At 41.5% G+C, this 14,471-nt stretch overlaps 1 protein-coding gene across 2 annotated transcripts in view; it reads left to right on the top strand.

The window, feature by feature from the left end:
* Nucleotides 1-3,779: 3,779 nt before the first annotated feature.
* Nucleotides 3,780-14,471, top strand: part of LOC105181084 (netrin receptor UNC5B) — a 33,420-nt gene continuing 22,728 nt past the window's right edge. For both annotated transcript variants that reach the window (XM_025302190.1, XM_011137610.3), the window contains exons 1-3: nt 3,780-4,480; nt 11,727-11,941; nt 13,465-13,678. In XM_025302190.1, the coding sequence (XP_025157975.1) occupies nt 4,420-4,480; nt 11,727-11,941; nt 13,465-13,678 (490 nt within the window). In that variant the 5' untranslated portion in view covers nt 3,780-4,419. The remainder of the gene's footprint in view (nt 4,481-11,726; nt 11,942-13,464; nt 13,679-14,471) is intronic.

Genomic DNA, 14,471 nt, shown 5'->3' with positions numbered 1-14,471 from the left:
ACAACATCTCTCAAAGATAAAAGATCTAGTTCCTTCTCCTCCTTTTATAATCAGTTACACCTCATCACTCTTTCTCTCTCTCCCTCTCTTCATACACTAATCCTACCGCGCGAAACTCAAAAACGTCTTACACGAGGGACATCATTGTGGAAGAGTCATCGCGGGCTGTTACGTAACGCAACTTTCTCCTAATCTCCTAGAGACCCATATCTTTTCCTATCACTACCTTCCGAATCCTTGCGCAACTAACCTAACCTAACCAAACACCTGAACCTCAGAGTTTCCTTATTGTCACGAAAAACGTATCAAATTTCTCACGCTATTTGCCTTCAGTCCACAATGATACACCCTCGTAAATCTCATCCCTGAGAAATCTTGTAGAACAGTCGCGTAACCATTTTTGGACTTCTTAGGGTTCTAATGGGGTTTCAGGTCCAGACTCTTTCTCGGTCCGCTATAATTCCTAGCTATTAAACAATTTCAAGTCCAGAGAACATCTATGGAGTGATTTTTCGATACATTTTTTTCACCAATATGTGTGCACCAACGGTTCAATAATCAGCCCATTGCTTATACGCATGACTCATATATGAACTTTACGAATAGCTCGGCCAATTTGCGACAGATTTGCATCAAACTTGATAGACCCATGCTTATTTGGATCGCTATCCGGAACCAAATTTGAGAAATTCATAAAGGTGGAGTCAATATATCGGCGCTTAAATATACAATTTGGTTTTTTTGAAGAATATTTATTAAGACTGATACCCATTTGATTTTGTATGAAATCTTCTTTATAGAAAGTTTTTCGGATTGCTAGTGATGAACCCGAAGTCGAAATTACAAAATTCAAAATAGCAGATCCAATATGGCGACTCTAAGTGATTAATTTATTCTATTATAGAGAAGATTATATATTCAATATATCCATGTTTTTTGGATCCAGTCAAAATTGCGAAACTTAAAATGGCGGATCGAGTATGGCGGTTTCTAATGACTAACGTATTTCATTATGGATACTCTTACCCTCATTATTAGCGGATGAAATATATTGAAGAAGAAGTTTCTCTGCCGAATGATTCTGTGGTGAAAATTTCGAATTTACGACAGTCGTTACTTGTGACCGAAAAAAGAAATATATATATATATATATATATATATATAATATATTAGAGATGTGCGAATTAAGAATTTTTATGTCGAATCGAATCGAATCTCATTTTTTAAATTCGAATTCCAATCGAATGAAATCGAATAGAATCATTAAAAAATTTAACATGACTATTAAACATGCAAATAATGATGGAAGATTTTGATACGAAAGGGAATATTGATATTGTAATATCATCTTAAAATAAAATATATATTTAAATATTTAAAGTAATTTACAATTAAGATATTAATTACAAGTTAAGTTAATCACAAGTTAAAGGTTCAAACATACCCCAGGCCCAGATGACCTGTTTTGTAGCTAATGTACGCAAACACTAAGTATTTGATTCGTATTCGAATCTTCGCGATTCGAAATTTTCGAATTATTCGGATTTGAATCATAAGGATTAGGATTCGAATAGTTTGCACATTTTTGATATATATATATATATATATATATATATATACATAGTTAAAAACATTTCGTACTTTTATGTGTAAAATTATTTGTGTGTAGAAAGTTTTGTGTTAAATTTTTTACACGGTCGTGTGTTAATTTAACATATCATTATTGTGTTACCTAGACTTTCTTGTGTTAAATTAAGATTAACTATTTTCAAGGGTTAAAATGACATTTCCAAGTATAAAATAACACAATTTATATGTAAATGCATGAATTCTTGCTATGACATATTTTATACGTTAAAGTCAACATACTTAAAATGTGTTACTATCCTCATTATAACAGTTATCATGTGTTAAATGTATAATATTAACATTTCTGGTATGTGAAGATCGAATTTTTCACACATAGATTATGTCAATCTAACATTTTCATTTCATCAAATCATAGATCATTACTTTTCCCAAATGTTGAAGTAACATTTATTGTACTGTGATTCTTGACGGTATTCAAATGTTAAATTTTTGTGTTAATTTTTTACATATTATATGTGTTACATTTTAACATATTTGCTATATGTTAAATTAACACATAAATGAGAGTGGATGATTTGAGACACATGAAATATGTTAAATTTAACACATCATTTCTTACAGTGTGCCTAGTGTGATACGTATCCATAATGGAATATAAAAATAATCGCTTGAACCCGACATACTGAATCCGCCATTTTGAATTTTGAAATTTCGATCCTAGATTCGCATCAGCGACCCAAGAAATCCTTATAAATAAGTTTCCATGTAAAATACGAAATTATTCGCTCTCGCCAGTTCTGGTACAAAATTGATTTCGGACCTACCAGTGAACTGGTTGATAGAGCCTACGTTTCCCATTACGTTCGCGAATCCCAAACACAACATGGCCTACGTTCTCGATCGGGATCGCTCCTGCGTAAAGTAACCGACGGTTCCGCAGTTTCCGCTTTATATTTCCGCCAAGTAGCGTCAAGGGTAGTACTCCCGTCCGCCTACATGCGTAACCAAGCAACTCGGAAGCTTGTTCCAGCCGCCGTCGCACGACACGACTCGTGAGGTTGACGGCGACGACGACGGCGTCTAAACTTGATCCGCGGTTGGATCCGATTTCACGTTCGAGCGGCTCGCCAGGGTGATCGAGCGTAGGAAATCCCACGTGTTCCCGCGAGGATTCCCCGGCGGAGTGTCGCGGCTGCTCCGGCGATATCCATTCGACCGGTCACCTCGTGGACGAGGTACGATAACAACGACCTCCGGGCTGACGGTTCGGCTCGCTTTACGACGCGGCCCGTGAATGAAAGGCTGGATGAATATTAAATTGTCAAGGAACGAGTGCAGACGCGCATACCGACGCTCTCCGGGCACAACAATGCGCTCCGCGAGCGCGTCGCCGAGAGAGAGAGAGAGAGAGAGAGCCGGGTGCTTTCACGCGGGAGAAGACGTCTCAGCCAGAAACGCGAGCTCCGTGGAAGAGGAGGAAACAAACAAATGACCCTCCATCATCGCGCTGCCGCTCCCGCGCGAGCTCTCGTCGATTGTCCGCCCGATGTCCCGACGCGCTGAAAGATTCGAGTGGGCGCTCCCGATGAACAAGGTCTCCTTCTCACACTCAATTAGCCCGCGAGGAGTGTTGAGATTCACTCCGAAGAGTCCGGTCCCAAAGGAGAATCGCGGCTCGTGATTTTCGAGCGAAGGTGGACGCAGATCGGCTTCTTCTTCGGAAACGATTGAGGCGCACCAGGGGGCGGAAGGACGAATGTACACCGAGGAAGAAAGGAAGACAGAGGCAGAGAGAGCGAGCGAGCGATCTATGACGACCATCGCTCAACGCGGAAGGAGAATGTCCGTGGAAGAAAGCGCAGCCTCCGGCGGCACGAGCACCACCACCGCCGCCGCCGCCGCCGCCGCCACCACCTCTACCGCCTCCACCACCACCCACGTCGCCGTCACCGCCGCAGATACCGCCACCACTGGCAACAGCGGCGGCGGCGGCGGCGGCGGCAGTAGCAGTAATAGTAGTAGTAGTAGTAGTAGTAATAGTAGTAGTAGTAGTAGTAGTAGCAGCAGCAGCAGCAGCAGCAGCAGCAGCAGCAGCAGCAGCAGCAGCAGCAGCAGCAGAGCAGCAGCAGCACCCCCGACGACAAGGGGATGAAGAAGAGCGTCGGTATCGAAGTGAGACGTGTATATATGTATATATAGAGGTGCGCGCACGCCGGCAAGTTCAGTCGTCCAGCGCGTGCCGAGCGGCGAGCATCGTGTAGCCACCCTCCCTTGGCACGAGCGAGTCCCTCGTTCTCCCCCGTGTCGTCCGGTCACGTGTCCCACCCCCGGTTCGGCTTCGTCCGCTCCAACGCAAGTGCAACCGTGCAAGTGCGAGCACCCTCGCTCGGACTCGTCATGCAGCCTGCTACGTGAGTCGCGAGTAATTGGCGCCGACGCTCCTTCTTTTTCCTCCTCGTCGTCATCGTCGTCGTTGTCCTCGTCTTTCGCTGCTCGGCCTGGACGCGGCCTGAGCCGATGGGACTTGGTCCGCTGTGAGGAACCTGCGCGAATTCGACCGGGACAGTTTCCCGCGTGCGGCCGGCCGCGCGCGATTCAACGGCGACGATGCTCGCGGAGGACGCGCGCCGAGTAGCGCAGTATGAGCGACTGCATCTCCCCCTGATCCGCGTCGACGTGGTCCGCCGGCGATTATGAGGCCCGGGATCGCCGTGCGGGACTGATCAGGCAAGATCGCGCGATCCGGTCAGCAGGAGTATGAGGTTTGCCGCGGCTGACCGCACCAAGAGATGAGACACCGGCTTGCGCGGAGTGAGATGTGAATTCACGATGGAGCTGCGGATCAGTATACTCCTGTTGACGCTCCTCCGGCTCGTCAGCACTCTCGAAAGTAAGTAGCGCGAAGCGCCGCGGCTAACCCTCGCTGCGCCACCCGACCGCCAGCCTCCGTCGAGCTTGAGTTTCGGGTCTTTGGGTTTTGTCTTTTTTTTCTTCTCCTGATGATTTTAACTGTTCGCTGAACGGCTGACGGTTTTTATTATTCCTCGAGTGTCACAGGTATTACATTTCGAAGATTTCTTTGTTGGATCTCGAAAATAACGGAGAAGCTTGATCTTGGTCTTTGAGTTTTTCTTTTTTATGGTTCCAACCATCCGTAACGATTGCCATTTCGTGATTGTTACTGTTAGGTTGGTGCAAAAATAATTGCAGTTTTTACGTATCGAGTATAAAGACACATATATCAATTAAAAATTATATTTATTAATCAAAATCATCGGCCTGTACACATTTCTTCCAACGGGAAACAAGTTTGTTTGTTCCTACAAGATAGGATTTTGGAGAAGATAACGGAGAAGATAACTAGAAAAATCGGCGCCAAATTTAAAATGATAAAAACCGCAATTATTTTTGCACCAACTTAATATTTCTCAAGTATCAAGTTTTGGGGGTTTTAAAAATTTCTTAAGCTTTGCAAGGATCGAGGAAGCCTGATTTTGGTTTTTGAGCTTTTCCTTCCTGACGATTCTAACCGTTTGCAAGGATTTGCATTGTTATGATTTCTCAAATATCAAGTCTTGGACTTTTGGGATTTCTTTTTTAAGTTTTGTAAAAAAGAAGTTTCATCTTAATTTTTGAGTTTTTTCTTTCTGACCATTTCAACCATTCGCAAAGATCGTTGTCTCACGATTTTTGCCAATTTTCAAATATCAAGTCTTAGATTTCTAAAATTTCTTCCTTAGGTTTTGCAAAGAACGGAGAAGCCTGATTTTAATTTTTGACATTTTTCCACGATCATTCCAATTATTTGCAACGATTGATGTATCTCATGTTCTTATTCTTCTTCGAGTATCAAGACCTTGAATCTCTAAGATCTCTTTCATGGATCTTGCAAAGGACGAAAAAGCCTGATTTTAGTTTTTGAGTTCTTGACGGTTCCAACAATTCTCAACGACTGACACCGCATGATGTTTATTATTCTTCAGCTATGAAATCTTAGATCTCTAAGATTTCTTTCTTTGGTCTCGTAAAAAAACAGAGAACTTTTTCCTCGGGATAGAATAGATCAATCCTTCGACTTAATTGATATGACAATGGCGTATCGAGGGTTGACGCGATATCGATGTTAGTGTCGCATGATTTCCACGAAGGAACAACGTCACGCGTACGTGACTCATCAGTCGACCTATTTGATACATTCCTCTCTCCCTCTCTCTCTCTCTCTCTCTCCCCCTCCCTCTCTCTCTCTCTCTCTCTCTCTCTCTCTCTGCATAAGACAAACCGCGTGCATTTAAACTACTTAGCACGCAACGTCGTCACCGCGCGAAAATTTTTTTTCAACCTAACGCGTGTGTGTCCATCGATGACACTTGTTAACCGAGTTCCGAGCATCGCAACGGAGCCAATCCGACTTCGCGGTAGCTGCAGCCTCGAGCGGCTAATTCGCACGATGCAATCGCAATCTTGCAACGTTCCACGAGAGCCGAGAACATACGCGGGTTGAAAAAAGTGAAACAGTGGGGTATGGGGAAGGGGGCGGGGAGAAAGAGATGAGAGAAAAATAGAGAGAGAAATTGGCCCGTTGAAAAATCGTTCGGCGAGCGGCAGCAGTTATTATTGCAGCGCGGAAGTTGGCCGGCGCGTTTTCGGAGCGAGCGAAAATTCATTTCGTCCATTTCCGACCGGCGCGCGTAGCTGTCCGAATCGCGGCGTAAATTTACGCCTCGCGTTCCTCCTCGCGAAAGCCCCTCGTTGCAGATCGTGACATGTTTCTCATGAACGTGACAGCGGGGGTAATCATCGTCCGCGCCCGGCCCGGCCCGCCCGGTCGCTTTTACTGCGGCGAGTCAAACAAGCGCGGCGCGCAGTTTGCCGCGGGTGTAATAAAGTTCCCGCGGGGACTTAGGAGCGAGACGGCGAACACGAAGCATAAAGTCCGCGTAAGATCCTGCGCCCGCCTCTCTCGGATTGATACACGGCGCTTGAGATCCGCTACGCATTGTTAATCCCGCTTCCAATCCGCCTCCCAATCGCACTCGAGTCCTCTCGTCTAAACATACGTGGGTGCGCGCGTCTTCGGATAAAGTGGATGGTACGTAGAATAGAAACTCGTGAGAGAGGTAAAAGTTAGACAACGAGCGACTCGACCGATTATATGTGACGATTATTAAGAATATAAAGTGGATTGCGTGTAGAAAATACGTAAGAAGTAAAAATTAAACAATGAACGAGAGAGAGAGAGAGAGAGAGAGAGAGAGAGAGAAACGGCCGATTATATCTAATGACTGTTAAGAATTAAAACTGCATCGGCAAGAATTAAAAGAACTAGCATGTAGAAAAACAAAAATGGAAACTAAACAATGAGCATATTGGTTATTAGTTAATATTTGATATTCTTAAGAACATAAAACGAGTAGCACGTGGAGAAACGTAAGAAATATAAGTTAAATAATGAGTGAATTAACGGATTATATTTGACGATTGTTAAGAATATAAAGTAGGTGGGGCGTAGAAAAAAACATAAGAAGTAAAAATTAAACAATGGGAGAATCGGCCGATTATATCTGACGATTGTTAAAAATATAAAATGATGGTGCGTAGGAAGAACGTAAAAAGTAAAAATTAAACAATGGGATAGAAAGAAAATTGGCCGATTATTTGACGACTGTTAAAAATATAAAGTAAGTGGCACGTAAAAAGACAGCAAGTGAAAACTAAACAATGATTGGCCGATCAAATTTAATGATGTTTTTAAAAACGTAAAGCGGATAGCACGTGGAGAAACGTAAGAAATAGAAATTAAATAATGAACGAATTGACCGATTATATTTGACTATTGTTAAGAATATAAAGTGGGTGGCGTATAGAGAAAACATAAGAATTAAACATTAAACAATGAGTGAGTTGGCATCGAACAATGAGTGAATGAACATCGAATATCAATCATATTCGATGTTCTTAAGAAGCGGGTAAAGACGGATGGAAAAACGTAAGAAATAAAAATTAACTAATAAGCGAATAGACCTATTATATTTGACGATTGTTAAAAATATAAAATGGTGGCGCGTAAGAAAAACATAAAAGTCAAAATTGAACAATGGACTAGAAAGAGATTTGGCCGATTATATTTGACGATTGCTAAGCATATAAAATAGTTCGTAGAAAAACATGGAAAGTGAAAATTAAACAATGCGTGTATTGGTTATTTAATATTTGAAGTTTTTAAGAACACAATGTGGAAAAACGTAAAAAATATAAATATAAATTAAATATATAAATATAATTAAATATATAAATAAAAAATATAAATTAAATAATGAACGAACAGACCTATTATATTTGACGATTGTTAGGAATATAAAGTGAGTAAAAAAACATAAGAAGTAATAATTAAAAATAATGAGTGGATTGGCTGATTATATTTGATAATTCTTAACAACATAAGGCGGGTAATGTGTGGGAGAAAACGTAAAAAGTAGAAATTAAACGAAAAGCGAATCGGGCGATCATGTTCGACGATTGTTAAGAATATAAAGTGGATGGTACGTAGAAAAACGTAAGAAGTGAAAATTAAAAACAATGAGTGGATTGTCTAATTATATTTGATAATTCTTCAGAATATAAAGCGGGAAAAACTTAAGAAGTGGAAATTAAATAATGAGCGGAATGACCGATTATATTTGACGATTATTAAAAATATAAAATAGGTGGTGCGCTAAGAAAACGTAAGAAGTAATAATTAAATAATGAGTGAATTGGCCAATTATATTTGATGATTCTTAAGAACATAAAGCGGGTAGCACGTGAAAAAACGTAAGAAATAGAAATAAATAATAAACAATAAGCGAATTAGCCGATCTTATTCAACAATTATATATTATATATTAAGAACTTGAAGCGAAAACGGCAGAAGTGTACATGGTAAAACTCAAGCAGCAATTGACCTATTACATTCGAACATACATCAAGGACGTAAAGAGCGGATGACACATAAAGAAATGTAAGCAACAAAACTTAAGCAGTAAACGAATCGATCAATTACGTTTGAGAATCACCGAAGACGTCAGACTATCACGTTGAAGTTCTCGATTATGATCGATTGACTCATTTGTTGCTTAACACTTTGCAGCCGCTGTCACTTGCACATGATATTTGTTCTGCCGGCGATTATCATCTTGTAAAGAAGTATTTGTCGTTATTAACAGTCTACAATTATATTATTACATAGGCAGTATGCAAAACAGCATAGATTTGCTGATTTATGTAGACGTGGGGAATTTTGCGGTTAACAGATCGCAACAGTATTTCGTAACAACCGAACATACAGTCTGTAAAGTAAGAGCGTGTACGGGTTAATGTGTAGAAAAATTTATTTTTAATGATTTTTAAGTACATGGATTTGTTGTACTCCATGAGAAGAAAAATGCTATACCATTAATAATGAGTCCAGTCACCACCGGCATTGATAATTGCCTGGCATCTCCGAGGCATACTTTCCACTAAGTTGACTGCGTATTCGTTCGGTAAAGACCTCCAAATGAGACGAATTTGTCGTGTCAGCTGCTTCAAAGTGCACATTTTTTTTTCTCGAAGCTTGTGCTTGAGATATGCCTACACATTTTCAATGGGATTTGCATCTGGCGACTGCGATGGCCAATCAAGTGTGACGATGCCAGACTGCTCTTTTCACTCGGTGCAAAGCTTGCTCCGGTGTTTTGGGTCGTTGTCTTCCTGTAAGATCGAGTCCTCGTTTTTTCTTTATGAAGCATCGTTCAGCAGTCGGCAACAAACACTTCTCATAAATTTTAAGCATTTTCGGAGCATTTAAATTGTATGTAAACAGATGTAATGCTCCAAAACCCTGTTTCGAAAAGCAGCCCCAAAGATGAACTTTTACAGGGTGTTTAACAGTCCGTTGCATTAATCTATTGGTCAAGGTTGACCAGGAACGTCGGATGGCAGTACATCCCCAAACAGAAGCTTCGTCCGTAAAGATCACGTTGCTCCAATCTCGGTCCAAATTCTCCTTTGCCCAAGCGAGTCTTTTCGTCACATGTTTTTCGGCTAACAGTGGTTTCTTCATTGTGCTTCGATATTTGAGGTTATGCGCAAGGAGATGGGTTCGAATAATTGTATGTGATACTTCTATACCCTTCTGTTTTAATTTTGCTGCTCCTTGTCGTAATGTCAAGGTCGGGTTCCGCTTAAACAAATTCACAATTTTTTTTCCATATTCCACTTTGCCTTAGAGTTACAGTTTTTTTCACTGAAAAAGTAACTAGTTACAGTTACAATTTACTGACCGTTAAAAATAACATGTTGTTAGTTATAGTTATTTAGAAAGTAATATGTCGTTACTTTTCAGTTACTTTTTTTACAATAATTGTGCTATTATTTTAAATTTCGTAATTGTGCAAATTTATTCAATTTTATATAAAAGTAGTTTGTTGATTTTATATTCCTCATATTGTATATAATTTTTACAAGTTAATTTAAATAATCGATTCACATTTATTCTTCAAGACTATTAATAGCAATTATAAGAAAGTGAATGAATTTGATGAGAATAATAAATACTAAAAATACTGAAAGTAACCTTAACATAAAAAATTAGATAGACACTAAAAAACATATTGATATTTTATAAATAAAGACTTACACCCATATGTTTTTTTAAATTTGTATTTGAACTTCTTCTTGCATGAATAATTTTTTTGCGCATATTTTGCAGAGAAATGCCCAGTTATTCTTATTTCCAAATTTTTGCTGTAACTCAAATATTTCTGCATATGCTGGCCATGGCATTTTACAATCCTTCTCCGAAGATTGAGATGTTTTATTCATTGCTTGAATTTTTTATATAACTGAAAACACGCCGCGCACTTCACGCTGAACGCAGGTTATGTCAACAAATAAGGACTGACAATGTGCGATGGAAATGTCCAGTAGGCGTAAAATTTTTTTGAGAAAAATACAAGTTGCGTTCGGAGAGAAAATTATCAGCGCTATTGCGTCATTTTATCCTTGTTTTACATTTAATGAATGATAAAGATAGATGACGCAATAGCGCGTTTTCCAGTAGAAGACTTGCAGCACGTTATAAAGTGACTATTAAAGTAACTGTTAAATTAGTTACTAGTTATCAAACAAATGTAACTAAGTTAAGTTACAGTTATAGATGGAAAAAACGGAATGAAGTTAAGTTATAGTTACCAAAAAAAAAAAAACTGTAACTGTAACTTCGTTACAAGTAACGAGTTACTTCCCAACCCTGATAATATTCTCTCCGCGTAGTTCGAAGGATGTGCTCATTCGTTAGTTATTGTTTGATACTAGGAACCACCAAACGGTGAGAGAAATGACCGGTTTGTAATTTCTCAGCAAAAATTAAATTTCTCAAAAAAAATTAGAAAACTCAAAAAATTAGAAAACTTAAATTTCTAAAAAAAAAAAATTAGAAAACTCAACAACGATGTATCTGTTACTCTTACGTCGCAAGAGAGCGAAGGAAACAAGTACACATTTTTGCCTTCTCATAGCGTATCTTTCTAAAAAACCGTTATTTTGATCGCTCCGCTGGCAAGTCGTCGGTAGTTTCAATACTCCGAGTGAGTTTTCGAAATCCATCGGCGGCGGGTGAGAAATTACGCGCGATGAATGCGCACCCGTTTTACTGCTTACGTACTTTCTTTGTGTGCCGTAAGTCTTACGGCAAATCGCGCTTTTGCAAGAAGACAATCGACGGCGGACAGAGAGAGAGAGAGAGAGAGAGAGAGAGAGAGAAATAGAGAGGGAGTCGTCCGTTAGGAGACGTTATCGGATCCGATAATGTGCCGTCGGATAACGCGTTTCCGCCGTCGTTTCTCCTGATCGCGGCGGCGACGCGGCTTAATCCTTCGGACGGGCCGGGAAACGAGCTGCCGACGGCATGAGACAATTTCATCCGATCGAATCGGTATGAAAAATTTAAGGAAAGTGCCGCGAAGGGATTACGCCGCGCCTCGGCACGCTCTCTCTCTCTCTCTCTCTCTCTATCGGATTAGCCGCGGGTTGAGTCGCGCCGGAATGATCGATTTCTCCGGGCTAAAAGGAGAAAAGACGACTAAGTGTGCCGCGCTGCCTATGTTATTGTCGCCCAGGCACGAAGGAGGAGGACGACGCCGAGGAGGACGACGAGGAGAGCTATCCCGTGGAGGACTACGATTACAGTGACTACGAAACCGCGACCATAGCCAGCGATACCGATCTCATCGCCGGCCGTTCGCTGCCGATCTTCTTGGCGGAGCCTGTCGACACGTTCGTCGTCAAGGGGAAACCGGCGACGCTGCACTGCCGCGCCGCACACGCTCTTCAGGTATGCGCGCCGCATCCCCGTAGAACGTAAGTTTCAATTCCTTCGCAGCTTCCTCCCTTTGTACGATACTTACTTCTCGCGTATGCGTGTACACGTGTATGATCTCTGCTTCGCCGGTATCAGCCGCTTCTTTTCTCACCGCTCGCTCGTATCACTTCGCAATACACGCATACATGGAGAAAGGAGAGAGAGAATATTGTGCAGTTCCACCTCGGATAAATTTCTCTTTCCTCGACTTTATATATAAATTATCTTTGCTTTTCCATATTCTTTTAGATCTTTTTCAAACGCCTTCCAATGTTTATTTTCTAGCGGTGCGCAGGAGCGGAGAGTCGGTAGACTTTATCTTATTAAGGAGAACATAGTAAATTTGTTGATAGAAGATTTTCAGAGTCGTTTGTTCTGGATGCATAACGAATGCTAAATATGCTCTCTCGATCCTAAGTTTAATGTTTCTTACGTGTGAGCGCTAACTGTAATCTCGCTTCAACTTGAGAGTTAGAAAAAAATTGAGCGTTTGCTACACGGAGGAAAAATCGTAATAAAAATTAGATTTCTTTTTACGATTTCCTTTTTTCGTAAAACTGGAGTCTATACCGATGTAGTATGAGTTATTACTAAAAATAATAAACGGCAAAAGACGAGTCAAGACAGCGAAATATTCAAAAAACTATAATATTATTTGTGAAAAGCTTGTACGATGAAAAGTTAAACGCACACACACACATGCGTAATATTTTAAAATAAACATGTAGTAAATATTTAAATATCGTAGTAAATATTATATATTTCTTTCTCGCAACCTTCTTTTTGCAAAACTCTTGACTCTGCCGATATTGTAGTCGTAAAAATAACAAACAGCAAAAAGAGAAGAAATCTCTCAAAACAGTAAAATATTAAAAAAACCACAATATCGATTGTGTAGTAAAAAGTCAAACGCACATGTACATGGCAAATATATATAGCAAACACTTGCACAGTATTAATATTTACATTAACAGTAAATATTTTAAGATAAATATATAGCAACGTCGGTCCGTAATTTCTTCATGTGTCTCAAGAGGAAAACTCTGTTACAATTTTCATCGCAACATTTCCTTCGTGTGTGCGTTCGAGACACGATTTCGGTTTCTGAAATATACCTAAATAAAGCAAACATGAAACGTAAGGATAATAAATTATGACAGGGGACACCTTTAGATATGCTCCTCGGTTACGTACAATTGTTTGTACAGTAATGTTTATTCAGAAATTTTCTCTGTGTGCACACACGGCTGGTAAGAACGCGAGAGTATCGTTAAAACCTCGCATTATCCTTTGTTAAGACTCTCACATGAAATACCTTCGGCTTTGCCTCTTTCTCCGCGGCTTGCGTCCGTTCTTCCGCGCTGTCTCCCCTCGGAGCCGTCTCTTCCTCGCGGCTCTTTACCTTTTCCTCGTTCTTATTACCCACTTAGCCGGCGTTTAACGAAGACAACCTGTTTCCCGCACGCCTGCATACGACTGTCCGGTCTTTTTCGCAGGTGTATTTTCGCTGCAACGGCGAGCGGGCTGAGCGTTCGCAGCAGCAGGATTTCGTCGACCCTCGCACTGGAACGAGGGTCGTCGAGGTCGAGTTGAACGTGACGAGAAACGAGGTCGAGGAGTACTTCGGGAGGGAGAGATTCAAGTGCGAGTGCGTGGCTTGGTCGGGACCAGGTCAAATTCGAGGGCAGCCCGCTACGGTTGAGGTCGCCTGTAAGTAAAGAGCTCCTTCCACTTTCTCTCTCTCTCTCTCTCTCTCTCTCTCTTCTCATTCTCTGTCACTCCTTCTCTCTCCATTTCTCCCCGCTCTCTCTCTCTCTCCCTCTCCCCCTCCTTCCTTTCCTCTCTCCCTCCCTTCCTCCCTCCCTCCCTCCTTCCCTCCCTCCCTCCTCCCCTCCCTCCCTCTCTCTCTCTCTCTTTCTCCTGCTCTGCCTCCCTGTACCTCCTGTTCTCCCTCAATTCTCTTTGGATGTTCGGTTTACCGACGCGACGAAAGGATTTTTCTCTCGTCGCGGTAATGACCATGTCGCTCGTTTCCACGGCGCGGCGCTCCATGTGAGACGCTCCGGGAGAGATTACATCACTTTCACCACGTTGACACGAGGCGGCGCGGCGGGAGGGAGGGGGCGAGGGAACGGCCTTTGAACGGACATGTAACTATTCCGCGCGCCGTCTTCGCAATTTATGCACGTTAATTGAAGCTTCAAAAGATTCGCAGCACACACACGCGCACGCGCATGCGCGCATGCGCAAAATATTTTAATTGCCGGTGATTTGATCGTATTTGCCGTTCGATACGGTGCAATGCGCACTGATATACCGTAATGTGCGCTAATTACCGTTTATCGATACGTACGACGAGTAATTTGTTCCCTCTCCCTCCAATCCCCTTCAGCCGATCCTACTGCTGTGCCCATTGCCCGGGTTCTGGCGATATTTAATTACACCGTTATTTAGTAACTTCATCGATGTGATTTCCGTGTAACTCGTTTAAAGCCTCGGGAAG

Source organism: Harpegnathos saltator, unplaced genomic scaffold (genome assembly GCF_003227715.2).
Source record: "Harpegnathos saltator strain DR-91 unplaced genomic scaffold, Hsal_v8.6 scaffold47, whole genome shotgun sequence".
NCBI classification, from domain to species: domain Eukaryota; kingdom Metazoa; phylum Arthropoda; class Insecta; order Hymenoptera; family Formicidae; genus Harpegnathos; species Harpegnathos saltator.
The sequence above is the reverse complement of the archived record's forward strand: the minus strand, read 5'-3'. Positions and strand labels throughout refer to the sequence as shown.